General features: G+C 39.7%; 1 protein-coding gene across 1 annotated transcript in view; it reads right to left on the bottom strand.

Moving 5' to 3' along the window:
- Positions 1-17,611, bottom strand: part of garem1 (GRB2 associated regulator of MAPK1 subtype 1) — a 72,997-nt gene that overhangs the window by 50,879 nt on the left and 4,507 nt on the right. The window contains exon 2 of the mRNA XM_088642516.1: positions 7,053-7,193. Coding sequence (XP_088498642.1) covers positions 7,053-7,193 — 141 coding nt within the window. The remainder of the gene's footprint in view (positions 1-7,052; positions 7,194-17,611) is intronic.

Genomic DNA, 17,611 nt, shown 5'->3' with positions numbered 1-17,611 from the left:
CTAGAATTGAACCCAGAGCCCCAGCAGCTGCAAGGCAACAATGCAATGCTAACCACTGCACCACTGTGCCACCCCCAAATTGTATACTTCCTGTAAATGAAACACACCTCGTATTGCTACAATAACATCCCCCTGGAATAACTTAGGGGAAAATTAAAACGAATAAATACCCACCTACGGTGTACTGCATATATTAAAAAAGTGGTGAGGTGGAACTGAATCACCAGGGAAAGCAACCAAAATGTTATTCATCAGCTACTGCATGTGACAAAGAATTGTTAATATTTTCCTTCCTTCCAAGCACTTTGAATAACAAACAGCCAAAGCAGTTGTGAAGTAAACCGAGAATAACGCTGAAAGGGGAGAGATGAGTCAGAATTTTGACAGAATCAGCACACGGGCAGGAACAGAACTGTTCGCCCATGGCCAAGCAGAAACTCCATGAGCCCCTTTTTCAGTCTGTCTGCAAGCGCTACCCTCGGGACCCTAACCACCCCCGGTACCGAGCTCGGAGAGACTTTTTCTTTTGGAAAAAATCTGCACAGCTGGAGAAGAGAAGACAAGAATGTGCAGCAAGGGGTGATTCATCAGAGCCCCGGTCCCCTCACCTGACCTGTTGCGCTGTCAGCCTCTGGCGTGCACCCGAAGAGGCACAGCGCAGGGCTCAAAGAGCGATGTAGAACGCTTCGAATATACAGGTGTCTTGGGATGCTGCACGGCTCAGATAGATACAGGCAAAATAATAATTACAAATATTTCAGATGGTAAGGCTATCAACTAAACTGAAGAAACCCGCCATTGCCCACAATCTGCTTTACAGTGCAAGATAAACTGAAGCAAGCTTTGCATACTCTATATTTCACCCCAGTTCACAAACCGTATGTGATATATCTACAGTATATATGACAGACAGCTACTTCCTCAGGTGCATGGTTATACACATGGTGCTGATTTGTTGAGGAGAGTTCAACTTCTTTTACCTGGTTATAGTGAACTGGTTAAAGTTGTCACGGTATTTTTTCACACTAAGGTATTAGAACAAATGAAAACCAAAGAATTAAAATATCAGATATCAACCTCAATGACGCCCGTCTAAGGCACACTAGGCACTAACTGAGTTAATGAGTGAAGCAACTAATTTAGTTCTTTGACATATATGCTAACTTTCAGGGCACACTATCTCACAGTGCTTCACAAATAAATAAAAAAAATATATATATACAAACGAATACAGTAAACAATTCACTGCTACTGTAGTATATGAAAGTAAGCATTCAGACAGGAAAGTACTGTCCGACTTGCAAGATCTAATATGGGCAGAGGTTCCCACAGCCTTAGTCCAGCAAGACAAAAAGAACAGACTGCTGTGGATGAAAGCGTCTCGAGTGTTCGTGTGACGAGATACGAATGATGTTGCGAAGGTGAACAGAAAACACCTTCACAACACAGTGAGCATGAGCTTCAGATGCTTCAGATTCCAGACCTGAGTCCTTGGATTGACTCTCAAGAACAAAGTTAACAGGAACCTACAGAGCACATACACTAACATATAGGGCATGCTGTGATTAACCTTGCAGAGGAAGGACAATTTAAACAAATGGTTTTCTCTCAGATAAGATTTAAATCACGACAAAGTCTCTCCAGTAATACCGATGAGTCGCAACGGCAACAAAGAACGATGACATCCGGATAGTCTAAATGCAAGAGGAAACCTCCATTTAAGATGCAGAGGATTTCAGGGGTCATGTTAAAAGAACCGCAGAGCAAGATCAGAAATCATGAATTCTCCTACAGACATGCCAAGAGTAAGATCTGCCACGGGAGTGCAAGATTCCAGCAGACATTTGTGAAAGAGCTGTACTTCCTTAACGGAAAGCACCGAGGCCCTCAGAGACTCACATCTCACCGATGAGCGAGTGCTTCTCCAAATGTCTTTCACAGTGCACCGACATCCACTTCAAGGAAAAAAGATTTACATACGCATTTGCAATCTTTTGCATGTTTTTGCAACCCGCCAGCGTCAATTGTGTCCGGCCCCTTGATAACTCCATTTTGCTAAATAAACGATCTCCTCGGGGACAGCCCTGCTGTTTCACAGTTCTTGTTTCTGAAGAAAGCTCATGGAAACTCTAGAATCCTCAGCAACTGTACGCGCATTTGGAATCTCCCTTTAATGAAAAAAAGAAATCTCAGGAGCAGGTTGTAACCAGCAAACTGTTCATTAAATTTCAAGAAAAAAACATTTCCGCACATGCTTTGCGTGGTTGAAGCGCAGGGACAGGGCTTGTTTTAGGGACAAAAGTTGAACTCGTTGTCCATTGGTTTCATTTTTCAGTATCCAACAAAGACCTACGGACAATCATGTTGTACTGAATAGTCTTTTCAATGTAAGTCAATGAGGTTGCCGGCTGTGCGTACCTGAATACAGTCTTCCTCGCACCAGACAAAAATGTGCTGATGTTAACAAGACTCACCTCTCCTGGTGGTTATTTATGTCCTATGCATGACCAGAACCGTTTTACCCTTTAGCATGGAAATACAGCAAAGTGTCACAGGTATGTTACTCACTCCTTCTGTTCTTGTGCTTGCGTCTGAAGATATGAAACAAAAGAACTTAAAAACTGATACACTGATAAAATAATCAAAAGTTTCTAAACACCCTTTCAGCACACTATTGCTTAACTTGCTGCCTAAATTACTTTTGGATTTGTGTAATTTCCTCCTGAAAAAAACTGAAAGTAGAACTTGTATAGTACAATTTAAGAAAAAAAACAACAACACATTTCAAAACTCTACAACAAAAAATACAGAAGGTAAACACTTGCCTTCGCTTGATAACATATGTTTGATTTTCATGAAGCAATCTGTGAGCGGCCAAAATCAAGTTTTAGCTGAAGCGGATAAAGAAATAGTCTAAAAGCAGTACTCTGTACAGACAGGAATCGAAACATACAGTTTCAGAAAGCCTCAGCCTGGAGCAATAATCTGATGAGACATTATTAATTTCAATTCTGCTTGTTGGCTTCCTGTAATAATAATAATAATAAATAATAATAATAATAATTGCTTATACTTATATAGCGCTTTTCTGGACACTCCACTCAAAGAGCTTTACAGGTAATGGGGACTCCCCTCCACCACCACCAATGTGCAGCCCCACCTGGACTGCAGCACAGAGGACACTGCAATTGTTATTCAGATCATTCTATCAGCTGAAACAAGCAAGTTTGAGTCAACCATTCAGCACATCCCAGAGGCAGGACAAGGAACAGAACTTCCTCTGTTACTCCCGCAATTTGGATGCTGCAGAACTGTGAAAACTATGCTTTCCAGACTTGGATTGATAGAGAAAAAGAAAAGGTTAAAAATACGTTGATCTGCAAAGCACTGGTGTCTGCACACACAAAATTGTAATACAGAAATTAAATTCCCATTCACTGTTCATAAAAATAGCTGAAAACCAAAAACCGAGTGTGTTAACCATCAGTATCTATTTCCAAAGAAATAAAACATTCCATCCAATAAATTTCCTCCTGGGCAAAACAGATGAATAACACATATTCTTTTTCCACTATTATGTACCTTTCTTTAAAAAGTGTCCGAAAAAAAAGATCGTCCAAAAAATGTGCCTTCTCAGTTAGACTCTTTTCCCAATGCAGCCTAACTAACGCTTCTGTAGCCCAGCAATACGCATCACAAAACCAAAGCAAATGTTTGAAGCTCTTTCCAAATGGATAATACATATAAAATGAATCAGAATACATATAAAATACACTGTTCTGTGTAGAACATTCTCATCATAGCAATTAAAAATACAAACTTCTAAGAAGAAGTGTCTAATAATATCCATCTCAAATTAATTCTATTACTGAATTACAAACATTGACGTGTTCAGAAATAAAAGAAGGAGCACAAGCTACTGTATGTTTCGAGAGAAACATACTAAAGGACTTGCACGTTATCTGAGAAGTGTAGCACAGGAGTACACAACTTGCCAAACCAGTTTTTTCAACTTTTCTAGCTTGAAGGCATCTGCAGCTGCCTTCATTTAAATTCACTAAAACCTCAGAAGCTTCTTACATCTAAAACTCTTGATGGAACTGTACTTTCACACTAACATTTTTCCAACACAGGAACTACAGCCTGTTCATTGAAGATGAAAAAACTAAACTTAAAAAAAGCAGCATAAAATCAGAGAGAAAGGGGAAACTCCCTTTTCTGATTGCTACAGTAGTTTACAAACCAATAGCTCAGACCAGTACTGTGATTTGAAGCATTTTGTAAGAATAAACTTTGATGTGGTGATTCCAACATTTACTTTTTCAAGTAATATATGGTTCTTTCTTTAAACTGGTCAATAATACCCTGGTTTCATTTCTGAAAAGAGAAAGAACATGTACAGTAATTCCTCCAGCTAATGTTTGGTACTTATCATTCTTCTCAGGTTACAAACATTTCTAGAAAGAGAAAGAATCTTCAACATGCTCAATCTTTAGAAACAGAGACGCTTAATTTAAGAACAGTATGGCTTAAGCAATAGAATACTTCTCCCAGTTTCACAGAAGCCCCAACCTCGCTGATATTGTTTCAGTTACTGTGCTTCAGAAAAGACAGTGCTTGGTAGCATGTGTAATGCATTAATAGAAACCTGAAAATGTAATCATTTCTTACTTCTGTGGACATGAGAAAAACAAAGGCCACTTCAAAATTCCCACCAGAGTTGGAAGCGAAACAGCAGTCAAGCTTTTCCAGGATGAAATACTATTTAAGAAGCAGCAGGTTACACAGGGGGCATTCAGCATGCGCAGCATCAGGATGTAACTCAAACACCTGCATGTTTTACTGTTTACACTTTATTTTGAGTATCTATCTGAATAGAAAACATTTTTCCAAGTCTTAACAATGTTGCCATTTTCAGATTTGGCTTCTTGCATTTCTTTTAGATGCACAGAAAGAGTTTGTCTTTTGTTAGTGACTGAAATACAGTTCTTAGAACGTCTTACAGAAAACACAATTACATTTAAAAGTCTTGAAAGCTTTCTTAGCACCCAGAAATCATGTTCAAACAGGATGCCTTTCTACTATCCCCATAAGGCAAAGCCACCTTTAACAGGCCAGGTTATTTATTTTACTGCTTAAATTATTTAAATATAACTTAGAAAATATAAAGAATGTGTATTACCAGTCTAATACTTCCATATGAAACACCAGTTACCATTGTCTTCCACTGTTATCAAGTCAATTACCATAATACCATTTGGTAATATATGCATATTAGTTTCCACCCACATTTTTACACCCTATGTTACTTTTGAAGAGAAATGCGCCCTTTTTTGAAGGATTTATAAATACACAAGTGTGCATGGTGTCAACAACAACCACTGTGTGGGCACTGAGAACGTTAGTCAGATTCCTACAGTACCATCACTCTTCTCTGGCCTGCAGTCAGGGAGTTGCGTGAGTAAAGGGGTTACTAAGACAATGCAGACATCAGGCACTCAGTTGTTTCAGTAGTGACACACACATTTTTCAGTTCTCTACGAATAGATATTTTCAGATTTACGAAACCTCCTGGGAACGCAAAATCATACTAAAACCGTTTTAAACAATGATTTAAGACTTCTTGTGTCTCACTTCTGCTTTCTTTACGTACGTGCAAATCCTTACAACAAGAACGCGGATGTTTTGGCCCTTTAAAATCTGGCCACACCGCTTCCAAAACTCAACTTTAAGAGCAGGCGAAGATGTTATGTAACTGCACTGAGCTGACCATTTTCTCTGCATGTGTGGTATAAAACTGCTCCAGGCCTTGTACCACGCTAACAGGCAGTACTCTCCAGCGCATGCTGAGAAACCAAAAAGATTTCAATTACTGCAGGATTCACCGAATGTCATTTCGATTAGAACGCCAGATCTTAAGACTGCATAGTTAACCAGCTTTATAAATGGGAAGGCAGCTTTAAGGACTTAGAACAGAACACACATTAAATGCTTCATTCTATTTCTCACTATTCATTAGTCTTGTTATTAATGCTGCAGCGCAAAGCTGTCTCTGTTGGCGAGTTTGTTAATATTATATCACACAGAGGACTTAGCCTGTTTAGATTTCTTACCAGAGCAGATCCAAGCTGATACACAGTACAGTATTTCTGTTCTCTAATACTTCATTTATCTTGTCTGCCCAGGGATGCCATTTCTTACTGGACACCAGTGCAAACCTGTTCATATTTACTGCTGGCGTGCTGCATGCTTACTCGCACAGTCTGCACACTCTATATCGTTTGTTACCACATTTAGACAGTGACCATACAGATTCTTGCATTGCCCCTACTTTATATTCACGACCACTTTCCAACACAACCATTTAAATGCAGGAGGCTAGGTTATGCATCTGCACAATGGGATATATTCAGAATCCAGCAGCAGCCTTGCATGAATTGAATGTTATTTTCCACGACTTACAGAGCAATAAACAGGGAGGAATACAGACTCCACAACCCTTCTGGAATGTACAGTTTCATGCCCTTGAGAGCTTAGGCTTATATCATAATACATAAACTAGGAAATTATCATGTCTGATCAAATATACAAATGTGCATTTTATAGCAGCCGATACAGAAAACTGCATCAATGAGAAAAGCAAAGCACAGGTGAGCTTCACATCTTTTTAAATGGAATTCAACATACTGTACCAGAGATAAGTTCACCGAAGTATTTAAATGCACACTAGCAAATTGGAGACTCAGGAGTACAGTTTTGTGGATTTCTGCTCCATTGTTGTATTCACACTCGAGAGCCATTTCTCCTTCCATTAGCTGCTTTTCTAAAGCTTAATGCAGCATTCCACATGTTTTGCTAACTGCTATATAAAGACATCACAGCAGCAAACGTAATGCCTGTAGTAAGAACGTACTTGCTGTCATTTTCTTTTCTTTTTTTCCTAAAACATGGCATCGAAAAAGCATTCGCAATTAATTATGGACACTGAAGACACAGGCAGGTGGCTTGCACTGTGAGTCAGTCCCCTGCATCACTCATTCGCTCTGCCTTACCTCCATAATGGACTGGGATTTCTATTTTGGGCCCGATGACATAATGGCCTTCTTCCAGACTGTGGGCGGTGATGGTAGTCCACTGGCGACAAGAATGAACCAAAATGTAGTCATTGTCTCTCAGACCTTCTGCAGATTCTCCTGCAATAAAAGGACATTGTGGTTGGGTTTTTTTGCTTGAATCCCATGGAAAAAAAAATGATAAAATACTGCAGATACAGTACATATTGCTATTATTCGTGCTAGTGGTTCTCTGTATGTGAAGCACAAACATTCTTCTGTAGGTCTATCATGCTGTATGTGCATTACCCTGTGATTACAGTCCAGAGTTATCCTATGATGTATGATAGGACCTGTAACACCAATAGGCTCGTAATGCATCCATGTCTCAAGGTAAAGAGCACATTGCTACAGCAAAGAATCTGGATCACTGATGTCCACAAAATACAGGTACTGCTAACGTTTTGACCATTTCTAGCAGGTTTCCTAGATGGTCATATATCACCAGGACACAACAGGCATTTTCATGTAACACAGGAAAATGGCCAACTTCCAAATGCACTCTCAAGCCCAAAGAGAACTTCAGAAGTTGGATAAAATCCCAGCAGAGCACACATCATGAAAACAGTACCGCTCGAATCTTATGTCTGCACGTTAGAAGGCTTGTGTTCGAGCACTGCTCATCTCAGCAGTGTTTATCTCTGCTCAGATTATTCCCAGTTTGCCTATGACAGGCTGTTTGTCACAGGGCTCCGAACCTACAAGGGGAAGCATCTGAAAACTGAAAACAGCTCTCCATTTTGAAATTATAAAAAATTACTGGCATATACATAATACTTATCATCCAGGAGGATCACAAACTGCTTTACCTAGAAGATGGGACCAACTTCCCCTGTGAAGCGCAGTACGCACCCGTTGTGTGGCAAGCATTACGCTGTAGAAGCCCCACTTCAGGACAGATCAGGAGGAGACGCAAGAAAAGGCTTCACCATTTGAATTAAGGGGAAGCTCTAGGATGACTTTGTCCACAGCACAGTGTCCGTACAGGGCAATGGTCTGAAAATTCTGGACCAGAGGGAAGACTACTACCTACAGGTCCAACAGCACCTCTTACAGTGGTGCAACTGGCTGTCCTTGAAAGCTTATTGCCTTTCTAACAGTCTCAAGTGAAATGTAGTAGAGTAGTATTGAATTAGTGTATTTTACAAACAAAATATATATTTCAGTACTGCTGGGACAGGAATTTATAACATGACTGGGGGGCTTTTTGCAGACCCTTGTCTTGGTGTAAAAAATGCCCCCAGATCTCAGTTTTAAATGATTCTGTTGATTCTGAAGTTCTGGGTTAACCTTGTCAACACCTATGAGGATTTTGAATACTGGGATAAATCACCTTATAGTCTTCTCTGATCCAAGATAAAACATTTCAGTTTTTTACCAAGTACAGCTCTTCTTTAAGACCAGGAATCTAAATGGTTACTCTCTTCCGAACAGATTCCAGAACACCAAGTTCTTTTATGTAATATGGTGAAGAACATCTTTCAAATTAACAAGTAATATGTTTATTCCATGCTGAAAAGAGAGGAAAGATAACAACGTTTCGGCCCTGGAGCCTTCTTCAGGTGTGAGCTTGTTCCTTTGCAGCTTACACAAGCTGATGCAGCTACCCATTTGAACATCTTTCAAAATGTTCCAAAAAGCCATATTAGTGTTTTGTACAATATTAAAATAACATCCCTTGATTTACGGGTTATGCCTTTAAATATATAGCTACAATCTCATTTTCCTTTTGCACATTTCAACATTTTGCGGTCTGTATATTACTCTCAAATACCAGTCTTGAATTCTATCTAAATCTGAATTTCATTTTCAGTTTCTACAGATTAACTAATCTTCACTTTAATCCTTCAATTTCAAATTTCTCTCATTTACTAACTATACCACAGTATAGATCATTGACAGTATTATGAAGTGCTGTGGTGCTAATTCAGATGCCAGCAGTACTCCACTAATTACACCACTAATACAATTAAAAAGAGAAGTGGTTCTAATACAGATCCCTGTGGTACTCCACTAACTACAACACACCAATTTGAATACTTTCCTTTGGTTTGGATGCCTAAAGTCTGAAATTTGATAATTAAATCTTCCACGAGGAACTTTAACAAAAGACTTTCGAAATAATTAATATACCCTATTGTATGGTCTTTATCCTTTTTTCAGGAATACTGGCACAAATATCAAAATATGTGTAAATTATATACTATACAGTACATAGCCAAACAATTCAAAATAAACATACAGTAGCAGCAAATTAAATGAACTACAAATGTTTTTTCAAAATGTCAGTTTAACAGACATTAAGACAGACATTTTTGTTTTACAGAGAATCAGCTCTAAACACATGGCTTGGAAGGTTGTTCCAGACCCTCACAACCCTGTGAAGTGCTCTTCCAGTTCTCAGTTCTGAATGCCCCTCCACGTGGGTTTCCAATTGGGCTGTCTGTTCATTCTGAAGAAGTCGGCTGTGTTGACTTTATCAGTGCTTTTGAATATGTTGAATACTTGTATCAGGTCCCCTCGTAGTCTTCTCTGTTCAAGACTAAAGAGATTCAGTTCCTTTGCCTGGCAGTGTACAGTAGGTTTCATTCCTTTAAGCTCCTAGAATGTATCCAGTTATTCTTTACTAAACTGATTCCAGAGCAGTAATATATTATCTATAATTGTACATAATTCTTAATAGACAATTACAATATTCACATAAAATCCCTTGATTTCAATTCTTATCTTTCAACTATACAACCCAACTTTTTGTTGGCCTTTTTAGTTGCTTCCCACACTTCCCACAAATGATCGAAAAAAGACCAAGGTGTCTGAAGTAGCCACTGCTCTCACGGCGTTTCCCATTTTTTATTTATAGTTGATTTTTTGATACCTGCATACAAAACCCTACACTTGTCCACATAAAACTTCATCTGCCTGGTGTTTGCCATTCTGAATTTTATCAAGATCTTTGAATTTCATTTGCATTATCTAGTGTTTGTTCATCTAAACCTTACCACAATCTAGCTCACTGATATAATAAAGAAGAGCAGTGGCCCTAGTACAGATACTTGTGGTACTCCCCACTAATAGCATCATCCCAATGTGAGCATTCACCCCTTATCTATATCCACTGTTTTCTATTAACCGATTCCTATTAACCCACTCACACTTCCCTCAATGTCTATTGTGTGCAATTTTAATTAATCTTTTATGACTAGAATTATGAAAAGCCTTCTGAAGATCAAAATACACCATATCATAAGCTGTATGTGTATCCATTACTTGTTCAAAGACCTCTAACATATTACTTAGGCAAAACCTACCTTTTCTACATCTATGCTGACTATTTCCTAGGATCTTATTTCTGTTAAGGCAATCCTGTAGTTTAGTTCTATGAAATGTTTCCATAACATTACATGTAAGAGAGGTCAGACATATTGGTCTATAATTACTTGGGTCAGTTTTCTAACCCTTCTTATGGATATACACTACACAAGCATCTCTCCCAGGTATGACCCCTGTCTTTAGTGATGATTAAAAGAGATGCATATAGTACCCAAAACACGTTTGCGTTTTCTTTCCTGATATTGTTTAATACAGAACCTTGCCCTTCAGCTGCCTGAGGCTTGTTATTGACCACTACCTCAGTGAACATCTGAGTGAAATACTCCTTTAGTATCAGCCATTGTACTGTCTAGAAGTTCCCATTTTTGTACCTGATATATTTTAGCTCATCTCTGATGCTCTTATAGCAATGAAATAGCTTTTTAATAGTTATTTTAGCCTCAGTAACTTTTACCATTCCTTTCAATTTCTTTCTTGGTATTTTAATATCATTGTTAACTTTGTTTTACCTGTGTTTGCAATAGATTGCACTCTTTTTCATTAGGCATGGCACCTATCATAAAGTAGCATACATAAGCCCATTATCTTATTAAATTATATCACAAGAGCTACTGCAGAACATGATCTGCTTTCTTCATATCAAAGGGAAAATTAGCGAGGCCAGATTGTGCAAACCTACAGCAGAGTTTAGCCATGACACCAGGATGAGCACTCTAATCTTACATTTAGACCTTTAAATGAACAGGTAGGCAGTACCTCAGTTTACCATCTCATCCAAAGAATGGCACCTCCTACATCATAGCATCACCTGTGATCATACTGTGGCACTGGTTTTATTCTGATTCACAGGGAACACCACCACCTAGGGGTCCACCAACGCCTCTTACGCAAGGAACTTGGCTTTCCTTTGAGATCTCCCATCCCAGTACTGACCAGGCTCAGCCTTGCTTAGCTTTCAAAAATCTAACAAGATCATACTAAAAAATGTAACACCATACCAGAGCCAAGACCTTGACCCAGATAGCCTGTTATTTCAGATCACCACAGTACAAATAACAACTGAAAAACATTCCAAGTAGAGCTGACTAACCAAGAAAACGTAATCTGTGACAAAAGTACTTTCTGCCACATTCTAACTGTCCATCTGTAGCACTCCTGTTGTAAAGACAAAAGTGCAGCTGAATTTAAACTGATCTCCTACAAGCATGGCTCTCTTTAGGTCCTTGCACAATATCTAGGTAAAAGCTGAGCTAAATGAATTAGACAAATCAAAGCAAAGAGCATGAGGTGTGTGACATTAGAGGTTTAAAGGTCAAGCAAACCTGAACATTTCAACACAGCCTCTAGTGTAATCTACTGTACTTCTACACAAAAGTTAAAGTTTCGAGGTCAAACAGCAGAGAAACTATGCAGACTGTGTGGAGCAACTAAGGTTTAGCAACAGCTACTTTGCTGTTCTGAGATATGTTACAGTCCCACAGCTGGATAATGAGAAAAATACTGAATACACTACTGATTTCTATGTTGCACATTTCAGATTTATCCGAAGACTTGAATCTGCTGTTTCCCAAACTTAATCAGACTTAATAGAGTAAATGGATTTATTTTAACACACCAGCAATACATTTATCTTTGGCTGATAAGACCTGCAATTGTGCCAAAGTTAAAGCCAGTTGTCAAGAGCAGTCTTGTTGTCTGGAAGTATCCTGGCACAGATGCCAGCCAGAATACTGGTATGTGCTTATATAAATCCTTAGTGGGAACTGTTCATCCACCGTTTTCCAGTCTTACCATACTGTAATCTGTATCGCCACATGTCAAAACTTCAAATGCAGCAGAATCCAGACAAAGGGCAGTTGTTGAGACTCTGCGTGCATCTAGAGTTTCAATTTCTAGCAGGTGGCCAAAGAGTTTGTGAAAAAGCAAACTTTCATTCCTGTTTTTGTAATCGGATATGCCTGAGATACTTCAGCAGGTATCAAGAAATTACCTCAAGCAAGACCGTAGTGTAGTATTAATTTCTCGGTAACCCTTCATGGCGATCCCAGGGTCACAAATGCAATACTGAAGGATGAAAAGCAGTACAAAAGACAATCACTTCCACCCATACAGCAGTATGATATAGGGAACAATAAGAGAGTGAGAAACTATGCACTTTTACCACTGCACTGCAAACGAGAGAAAAAATGAAACACCTATCGATCAAAGTTAGCATATTCAAAATAATCAGTTTTGCTTAACATTATAAACTTGACCAGAACAATGTACTGAACCAACAGACATGTGTTACATCATTGATAATTCAGGTGTCGATTTGTACAATGTACATTTTGCTTAGGCAAGTAGTTAACAGCTGGTTTTTAAAATGCCTCGAAACATGTACGTGAAAGAGAAGGAAACGTGCAGGATTTCTTAAATATTAAACATTTGTTCTTTAAAAAGATCAAATATTTAGTTAAAAAAATTCTAAAACAATGAATGAAAGGGTATTTTAGGTGTATTATGAAAGATTTTATAACGTCCATCCACCAATCTTCTCACTCCTATATCTACAGGGCCGCGGGGGAGCTATCTTGTCTATCTTGGCAAGCGGCAGGGCTAAGGTAGGATACACCCTGGAAGGGACACCAGTCCATCGCAGGGTACACACAGCCACAAACATGCACAGAAACCCACCCGGGCCAATTTTCCCAGAAGCCAGTTAACCTACCAGTACGTCTCCGACTGTGGGAGGAAACCAGAGCACCTGGTGGAAACACACATGAACACGGGATGAACATACTGTACAAACTCTACGCAGACAGCACCCCAGAAATGAACCCAGGGCCCCAGCGCAGTGAGGCAGCAATACTACCCACTGGGCTACGCGATTTCATAACATGATCTTGTTTTGGTTGAAAGCCATTCTTTCCATCCCTTTGTCATTACCTGACAGTAACAAGCTTTATACAACTGAGGCCTGTCACTGTCAACTAGTAAATGTGTTCTGGGGAAGCAGCCAGGGTGAAACCAAGGACTCAGAAGCAGTCGGAATAAACTTAAACCTGCCTCATTTTATCTCAAAGACGAATTCAAGAACTTCTGTGATGGCTGTGACACCGATATCACCTTCCCACCTGTACTATTTGTGCTCTACAGGTAGACATCAGGCTTTGGGACGAAGCCATCACTGATAAAAGGCCGTCTAACTGGTTAAACAGTTTTAACTCAATTGAAAAAAAAAAAGATTCCAACAATATGCTGGTGGAGAGGATGTGGTGTCACAGCCCTAGTAACATGAATTCCAGCAATTCCGAGATATGATACCACAAGAGCAGATGAGAACATTAAGCAAAATCGATAATGCAGTTTCTGTAGGAATAAAATATAGTTTTAAAGAAGACTACATTTACTTTTGTGCAGGAGATGACTGAATATGATTTTACTTCAAATCCTTTATCTAGAGTGTAAGGAAAAGATTAAAGAAGTCACAGTCCACTTCTTCCATATTAGAGCATGTTGTAAATTAAAGATAATCTTCCTGTGAAAGAAATCAGGATGTAACTGCTCTCCTAGATAAAATAACTACAGTTATTTTACAGTTTTAAAAGCATAGTTTTATGTGACATTATCATTTCTGTGTAAACTATTACAGATATTTCACTTTTTTTGAGAAATGGTTGTGAGGATTAATTGTTCTAAAATCTCAGAGAGCAGCTTTAGCAGCACAGAAATTCAAGTTGAATGTGCTTTTCTTTGGACTTTGGATATGTTGTTCAAGCACATGCAAGATAAATGCTAATATTTGTTTCTACTTTCTGTACACTTTATTCTGAATCATTTAAACTTCCCAGCTGCTACAGAAAAAAAATCAGGTAAATTCTTTGTTTTTACATTTGTTTGTTAGACATGACGGGATATTTCCCAAACAAGATCACTAGTTCACTGATGCAAGATGTTACTTTTTTCTGTCAGTGTGTATTCTGGTGTAAAGTACATTCAGCCAGTACCACTGCGTGAGAGATGACATTTCTTTAGCAGTCTTCTGTGTAATGCATTGAACGTTTCTCATCACATACAGTACATCAGAAACACTGTATATCATGAGAGAACCCTTTAAAACACTTTGTCTGATTTTTTTTTAAATTAAAAATCAGGAGCATTGTGCACCTCAATCTAACAAATACACATTTCATGTGATTAGTGAATGTGACAATGAATAAAACCTGTGTTCATTAAACACAGTTCAAGTTTCAAGTCTATCCACACCTAGAACTGGTAATACTTTGCTTCTCAAGACTATAAAACAAACAACTAAAACAATGTGTTTTATGTAACATGTGTAAAGCAATAAGTAAATATTTCACTCAACAGTACAAAAGTTCAGCGTCTGTCAGTCAGGTTTTAGAAAATGGAGGTGCCTGAGGCAAACTGGGTAAAAGACTGATCATAAATATGAAATCAGAAACACACCTATTATCATGAGATACAGAATATTAAACTTTTTTTAAGTAAATGTCTGTGTACCTAATGGGTTCACAGCAATTACTTTCACCCTTATTCTTTGTAACAATCCTTCATGCACTACAGTGGTGTTAGTCCACATCGTACAGAACATCTTAAACTAGAGAGGAATAAGTGAACATTCTTATCTAGAGCAGCATGCTTGAGCACACCACAGAGGAAGTCTAAATTAAATTTCTTGAGAAAACTCAGAATATTTGCTCTTTAAATTGCTGAATTTTTGCTTCATCCTCCAAAGTCAAACCGACTGTTCATGGCATCAGAAGTCTCTACATTTGCAAGATCACCTGTATGAATCCTCTAATAAACTGAAGACATTTTGCGACAATAGCAACAGTCACAGCATCCACAACATAAGGAAGCAGAGTATTAACTAGTTCAATGAAGAGGATTTTTTTGCTTTAAAATTTTAAATTTTAATAGCTATACAGTATGTCACTACAGGTACAGTTCTTAAAAGGAACAGAGAACCAGCAGCTCGGCCATATTTTAGAAGCCAATATCCTAGTTCCTTTCAAGAAAAGGCTGGATGAGAGTTAGATCAGTTATCTACTACAAAATGTGCAAGGTAGGCTGAGTGGTCTCCTCCTCTTTGTGACCTGTCTTGTGTTTTTAGGATGAAAACACTTCAACGTGAGAACAGTGCAGACCAGGTGAGCCACCAGGTACCACACTGATGCGCAAGAGTCTCAGACTCAGGTCTAATGGGTTTCATCAAGTATACTAACCCCAGACATCAGAGGAAAGGGAAACTTTTACTTTGGCAAGAGAAGCCTCTGGCAACAAATCAACATTGTCCTCTCACCGCCCCAGCCCTGCATGCTGTTGCAGATTTCAAATCCGTAGTCTGCCGGGCAGGAATGGGAACAGCCGCTGACCGCAGGACTTGATCACTGTCTCGTCCGTCTGTACGTCTGCTCGAAAGGGGTCACTGCGCGCCCCTCCCAGCATCTTCACACCTGACCGGTGGGCTGGAACACGCGCCGTGCCCTCCCGCCCAGTCTGTCAAGGCAGATCGGAAACCGCCGGAGGCAGCACCGCTCCAGTCTCCGGTCTCCGGCCCCCTCTGATGCTCTCCGGCCGGCAGCAGACGCCCCGCCCACATGACACCCAGCCTCCGGGCAGGCAGAACAGTTTCGAGCAGGAGCACGGCATTCCAAACCGATTCTGCAGGCGGATCAGACAGTACCAGCCCCGGGTTGGTGTGATGACCCTCCGCTATCGAGGGGGTGGCCTGCCCCTCACAGTGGGAGTTCCTTGGTTTCCCTAGACTAGCCTGTTGAGCCTAGAATCCAGGCAATTCCTCCAAAAGAACTTGGATCCTGCTGATCGCGGCTATCTGATCTGCAAGTGGGGAATGTGCCCATCATTCGATATATAAATATTCTTGTATAAATTTAAATAATTCATGGTTCAATTGCTAGCAACTCTTCATCTACTAATTTTGGCAATCCCAACTCAATTTAAGCGACCAAAGCACTGAGCACCTGGAGTGTTTATGAAATGTATGAAATCACATGACGTGAGCCGAGTATGTGGTTTTCTCAAGGAAGAACATAATTTAAACCACGAAGAAGACTCTCTCCACTATTCAAAAATGAACTGCATTATCAGAATCGCCTTTAATTCGCCAGGTACAAGGAACCTACTCTGGTGTACTTGGTGCGGCAAAAACATTCTGCATATACCCTACACAAACAAGACAATAGACATTATTAAGACAGAGCAAAAAGACAGCCCTAGGAGAGTAGCAGTTCAAATACTGGACGGTTCTGGTTTTAGTAAACCGGTAGCGTCTTCCTGAGGGAAGTTTATGAGACAGGTGGTAACCTGGGGGTCATTAGCAATCCTTCCTGCCCTCTTCTTTGCTCTGGAATTGTTCAAATTGTCGATGGAGGGCAGACAACAGCCAATGACCCTCTCCGCAGAGCGAACAACACACCGCAGTTTGCTTTTGGAGTGGGCAGACATGATGCCAAACCAAACAGTTACTGTATACAGGCTGTCAGAATGCACTCAGTAATGACTCCGCAAAAACAGTTATTAGAACTGGTTCAACACCAAAGTTCTTCAGTTGGTGCAAAGAGCACATTCTCTGCTGTACTTTCTTGATACTGGTGATATTCATTTCCCATTTTAGGGTCATACATAATTAAGAGATCATACATAATTCCCAAAACTTAAAAGAGCTCCACCACATTCACAGCCACATCATTGATGGCCACCATGAAGGGCGGTCTTGGAGAATGTTTCCAGACATCAGCCACCATTTCCACTGTTTTAAGAGTATTAGAGCCCCAGGTGGTTGTTAGCACACCATGACACCACCTTCCTGCACAAGGTCTCACCACTATTAGTGATGAGACCTACTGTACAAGGGTGAACAAGACCTACAAGGGTGACGTCATCTCCAAGCTTAATTAGTTTTGTGGAAGAGTCGCCAGAGGTGTACGGTAGCTGTTGGTACTGTATACAAGGAACAGAGCAATGGGGAAAGCACATATCCTTGAGGCACACCAGTACTCACCAACAGTCTGATTAGTAAGGGCTTTGCCACGCAGCGGAGAGAAAGCTGAAATCCTTTGGCAGATGGAACATTCAACTGTAACCATTCATTGTAAAGGAGAATTGTAGAATTAAACGCGGAACTGAAATCTCTGAAAAGA

The sequence above is a fragment of the Lepisosteus platostomus genome, chromosome 8 (genome assembly GCF_059453375.1).
Source record: "Lepisosteus platostomus isolate fLepPlt1 chromosome 8, fLepPlt1.hap1, whole genome shotgun sequence".
Lineage (NCBI taxonomy): Eukaryota > Metazoa > Chordata > Actinopteri > Semionotiformes > Lepisosteidae > Lepisosteus > Lepisosteus platostomus.
The sequence above is the reverse complement of the archived record's forward strand: the minus strand, read 5'-3'. Positions and strand labels throughout refer to the sequence as shown.